The 5,171-nt window shown below is 30.3% G+C and overlaps 1 protein-coding gene across 1 annotated transcript; it reads right to left on the bottom strand.

The window, feature by feature from the left end:
• Positions 1-1,865: 1,865 nt before the first annotated feature.
• LOC116771064 (odorant receptor 85c-like) lies at positions 1,866-4,545 on the bottom strand. The gene is made up of 9 exons (XM_061526932.1): positions 4,133-4,545; positions 3,878-4,030; positions 3,598-3,780; positions 2,857-3,040; positions 2,691-2,787; positions 2,505-2,606; positions 2,316-2,404; positions 2,087-2,153; positions 1,866-2,012 (listed from the first exon to the last, which is right to left on the bottom strand). The coding sequence occupies exons 1-9, from the start codon at positions 4,401-4,403 to the stop codon at positions 1,953-1,955; spliced, it is 1,206 nt and encodes a 401-aa protein (XP_061382916.1). The 5' UTR covers positions 4,404-4,545; the 3' UTR covers positions 1,866-1,952.
• Between the last annotated feature and the right edge of the window lie 626 nt (positions 4,546-5,171).

Genomic DNA, 5,171 nt, shown 5'->3' with positions numbered 1-5,171 from the left:
TTAGTTATTTTTAAAATATTATGCTATACTAGTTTTTATCCCGCGATTCGGTTTGGGTGAATATCTGAGTTGTGAGCAGAGAGAAATGTCTAATGTGCTGTTAAACAATACAAATAGCAACATATGTTGCAAGCTTTTTAATTTAAATAACCTATGATAGCAATTGCAATGCTATTTGCTGTGATGATTTTCTGAATCTAAACCATTCGGGGCGCCACCAAAATGGTTACGAAAAAAATTATTTAATTCCATCCAGCCGTTTATGAGGAATTCTGTGACATACACATGTACAGTAAAATTATATATATAAAATTAATATAATAAAATAAAAAACCATCAACGATTAATATTGTCAGATGATGTTAATCATTTTGTCTACGCTGTATAATCCTGAGAATGAATTGACTTAAGTAATAATTATATTGAAACTTAGCTGATGCCCTGGTGGTGTTTTTTTGTGTAAAAGAGTAACTTTTTTTAATGTGAAAGGTGAAGAACGAGCAGACGGCCTACTTGATGGACAGTAGGGACCGTCGTCCATGGACACCCGCAACATAGACGTTGCGGTTGCGTTGCCAACCTTGATTTTTGAGGAAAAGGGGGGGGGGATAAGGAAATGGCGAGAAGGGGTGGGAACGGGGAAAGGGCAACCGGATCTTTCATTCATCGGACGAAACGCAGCCACTTCTGTGAGAGGGTGGTACTCCCCCGGTCAAGCCAGCCCATGCTCGAGCTGCAGTAACTCGACCACAGCTAGGCTCTACCACCTTCAAAAACTCCCATACATACATGCATTCATACATACATAAAAACTTTTGGCATCTTCAACATTAGTAGGATGTTTATAAAAAAATGTATTCAGTGTGATGTATTGTATCTTATTAAATAAATTACGAACGTAAGCTTGCCCGCAACACAAAAAGAATCTTTGTTGAAGAGAACACAGGCACTATACCTGGAAGATAAAAGCTTTCCTTTTTGCCTCATCAGTTTAACTTTTCCTTTATATTGCAGGTATTTCTTTGTTCCTTATGTTTCATTTTCTTTATATGTATTTGATATGTTTGGTATAAAAACACATTTTTTTATATGTACATACATAATTAATACAACCTACTGACTAACTAATCATAGATTCTAAAGTCTACAATTATCGAACATACTCCTTCTTAATAATGAAGTAATAAGAGGAGGAAGTGGTTTGAGGATTTAGCCCCAGTTATATATAATTTTTCTTAGATTAAACAGAACAAAACAATTTTATATAATTTATAATTTGACATTAATTCAACCGCCTCTAATTAATTATAAGGTAAACTTCGTTACTAAAGAATGACGAATATTTGCATTTTTTTTTATAAATTTTATTTACTCGAATATTATCTGACTTAATTATACATTTCTTAGAAGTTTTTGTATTATAAAAAGTTAAACAAATACATAATACCAAAAAATCTACCACGTCTAGGTTGTTATTTTAAATTTTACTTTTTAAAGTTAAAATAAAAAACCAAAGTATCGCCTTGTTGTTAGATATACTTGTATTTTTTTTATTACACTATATTTGAATGTCTTTTAAGTGGAGAAAATTGAAAAAGCGCAATTACAAATGTGATAAAATGTTTCTTAAACACCATTCAACGGTATATACACTTTTTCAAAGAACCCTTCGTATTATTTTTATTTCAACTACAATATTTCTAACAATGTCTGCACTCCTTTGTAATTAAACAGACGAATAACTTTAAATTTATATATATATATATTGAGTGACAAATACATATATTGACTTTTAGAATGAAATGTAAATTTTAATTCTTGAAGGAATTAGTGTAAAAAAAAAATTTAAAACATATAATTAGGACGTTTTTTATTATATTTCACGGGTTAATTAATAAAGGAAAAGTAAAATAAAAGCTTAGAAATAGAAAAAAGCATCAATAAAAACAATCTTAACGGTCATTATACATTGTGTAAAGTAGAGCGAAATACGAATATGATCTTGTCAGAATCTGAAATAAGAAAAATAGATAAATAGTTTTTAAAACTTATAATACTAAATAGATACGGAATTTAAAACACTAACCGATGAATATGTAACGAGTGAAATGTTGGTGAATTTCATAGCTGTAAATGCAATCGGTTTTTGGCATCTGAAAATAATGAAACGTCTACACATAACTATGGAAACGGAATTTTTATAAGCCAATTTCCTATTTCAAATTTGAATATTTTTTTAGTGAAATTAGTTCAGTAGCAGTCCTCAATGTAAAAAAATTTGATTAAAGAAAAAAGAAACAAAACATCTTTCATACCTTGCAATAAAGAATAACAGGGCTCGTCGACAACGAGGACTCATCTTGTACCAATTGGTGTTACATATTGCTGCGGCAATGTTTTCATTCTGGAATGTTTAAATTAATTAAGTAGTAATATTTAGTAATAACTTATTGTTTTTAAATGAAAAATTTACTTGTTAACACATATAAAATCAAGAAACCAACCGCATGAAAAATATCATCTGCGTACCAACACATTGATCCCACTTGTATCAACGCGGAACCCAAAAATAGTTTGTTGCTTACCGCCATTATTGGTTCTAGGAGCTAATTAAAATTAAATATGTTAAAATTCTTGAACACTTTACAATAACGTAGTTTTTGTTACATTTTGCCGGTAAAAATACTTACAACAATTACAAAAACGACACAGCAAATGTTAATTGAGCTCATAACAATGTTTATGAGATTAACGAGAGAAAATGCATCTTCCAAGTTACTACAATAACTGAAATGGAGAATTAGTTATTTTAAATAAAAAATATTTATAAAAAGTTTTTGTATAACATCAATTAACCTCATTAATCTTTGATGCAGTTTGATGTTTGATCTAATATCTTCATAATCTTCGTCGTCAGTTTTGTCTGTGGTGCCAAGAGATTCCAGGCGGCGTTGAAGTATACGCAATAGAAGCGCGATATGACTTGCCATCCCAGAGAACAGTAAGTCAGACGATACCATTATCCATACGCAGGTAACACCTAAAATTCTTTCATACTTTACTTCACTGTAATATAAATGTCAAAGCTAAAAAAAGAGAGATCTCTTAAATCAGTACAATCTTAAACAGTTCCAAAATAATGGGTGAATTTCAAATAAGTCGTGGAAAGAATAATATCTGGCATATGATAACTTGTAGGAAACTTTTGTTTGCATATGGAAACTTTTGTTTTACTTGTTTTAGACATGATAAAGAATACATCAGAGACATAAGTTCTACTGTTAATAAAAAGTCTCTGAAACCCGCATATCAGCAATATTTATTCAATAAAAGTCTAAGAAATCTATAGATTTCTGCTCTCAATATATATTATTGTTTCCGTCTGTAATGAAAAAAGTTCATAAAGAACTAACGGGAACACAAAAACTAAATGGAAAAATAAATAAAACCTATCTGTTTTCCTATTTTTTATATCCAAGACAAGGTCATGCGTATAGATATTTATTAAAATTTTTAAAGATTGATTAATAATGATTTCTGTTAAAAGATTAACTTGTATATCTGATGTTCCATGAATCATCTACGATCACTACTTACCAGCGAAGATTTCGAATAGGTAAACCGCAACATGAGCAATGGGTTCATTTTTATCAAAAGGGTACCAAGACACCCAGACAAAACCAATTTGGGCATCGTGTCCTTGCCAAAGCTGGTAAAAATATATCACAATAGGCGTCACATTGTAAAACCACACTCCTGCAACATTAACACCGAAGTACCCTGAGGAAAAAGCAAAATATGTAACATATGAACAAAATATGTATGTATTATTTTGTACTTAATTTTATTAACACAGTTTTTTTGAGTGACGACTTACAGCGATGACTTATTCGAAGAGCTGCTACGCTTTTCTTTTTTACAATCAATGCATCCTCATCAATGGGGGGCATGGGCCATATACTTGCCAGTTCATCAATCAACTCACCGAATACCTTATTTTTATACCACAAAACGAATACTTTAGCTATACCTTCAAAGAAAGGTAATATTATTATTAAAGTCAATGGAACTAAGTGAACATAAAATGTGCTACATAAAAAAAATCTTGTATTAATTCCAACTATATTCTTACTCAGAGCGCCGTAACCGAACGTATGTAAAAGAGGAACAACGTCCTCCACACGTGGCGAGTTGTAGAAGGTGAGAATAATGTTTACTAACTCAGAGAAAACATGAGCAAAAATTCCACAAACAGACGCTATAAAAATAAGTTTCTGACGAAAATAAGCGCCGGCAGTTAAAGCTTCATCAAACGATAATCCGATACGACGCATACTGAATGTGCTTAACATCAGCGACTCGTCGATTTCACGTTTAGCTGCGACTCTAGTAACATCATCCATTGTTATCACACTTGTGTCTTTTACATTAAGACGATCTATATATATATACCATGACCGGCCATAGAAAATGTAAATTAATTAACTTTAATTTTACTAAAAGTATATGTTTGTTTGTTTTGGTACAAAAATGCAAATCAGTATTTTTATTTTTTATTAATTCACTTTACATTCTTCAAATAGTACAAGTTTTAAAAGAAAACAACTTTCTTCATTCTTTCACACATGTATGTGTATTCGATATGTTATAATTCGACGTTGTTATTTTTAATTCAAACTGACATAGGCAACGTCAAATAATACGCTTGTATATAGAAGAAGTATGAAAAAGAGGCGTTTTATAAGAATATATAATAGGAAACTTTGAAACTAGAATATTTAAATGCGATTTAAAGGATTTCTTTCACACAATTCTTGTTTGTTCTTGACAATACAGAAGTTTGACATTAAGTTTTAAAAATTAACTTACTTGGAAACTAACTAAATACTATTTGTACATGTTAATAAAACAATGTCTTTTAAAACTATCAGGAATATAATATTACGTCATCGTCAATTACATAAGATTGTATGAATTTTTTTATGATATAAACTTTAATAAACTCCCGAAACCTCGTTTGGATTGTAAACACGTAACTGATTTTTTTTAGAAAATTTATCGATTTCAGTAATAAAAATCACGGTTTCAATCTTATTTTCATAATGAAATATTTGGATATAAAGTATATCAAAAATGAGCAGTGTGTGACGATAATAAAATTAAGATTGATC

Source organism: Danaus plexippus, assembly GCF_018135715.1.
Source record: "Danaus plexippus chromosome 3 unlocalized genomic scaffold, MEX_DaPlex mxdp_30, whole genome shotgun sequence".
Classification (NCBI taxonomy): Eukaryota; Metazoa; Arthropoda; class Insecta; order Lepidoptera; family Nymphalidae; genus Danaus; species Danaus plexippus.
Note: the sequence above shows the minus strand (reverse complement) of the source record. Positions and strands in the feature narration are given on the sequence as shown.

Coding starts and splice junctions, on each gene's coding strand:
- LOC116771064 (XM_061526932.1), bottom strand. CDS start 4,403: ATGGATGATGTTACTAGAGTCGCAGCTAAACGTGAAATCGACGAGTCG. Junction 3,781..3,877: donor TCTTCGAATAAGTCATCGCT/GTAAGTCGTCAC, acceptor CTTTTTCCTCAG/GGTACTTCGGTGTTAATGTT. Junction 2,788..2,856: donor CTGCATCAAAGATTAATGAG/GTTAATTGATGT, acceptor TCTCCATTTCAG/TTATTGTAGTAACTTGGAAG.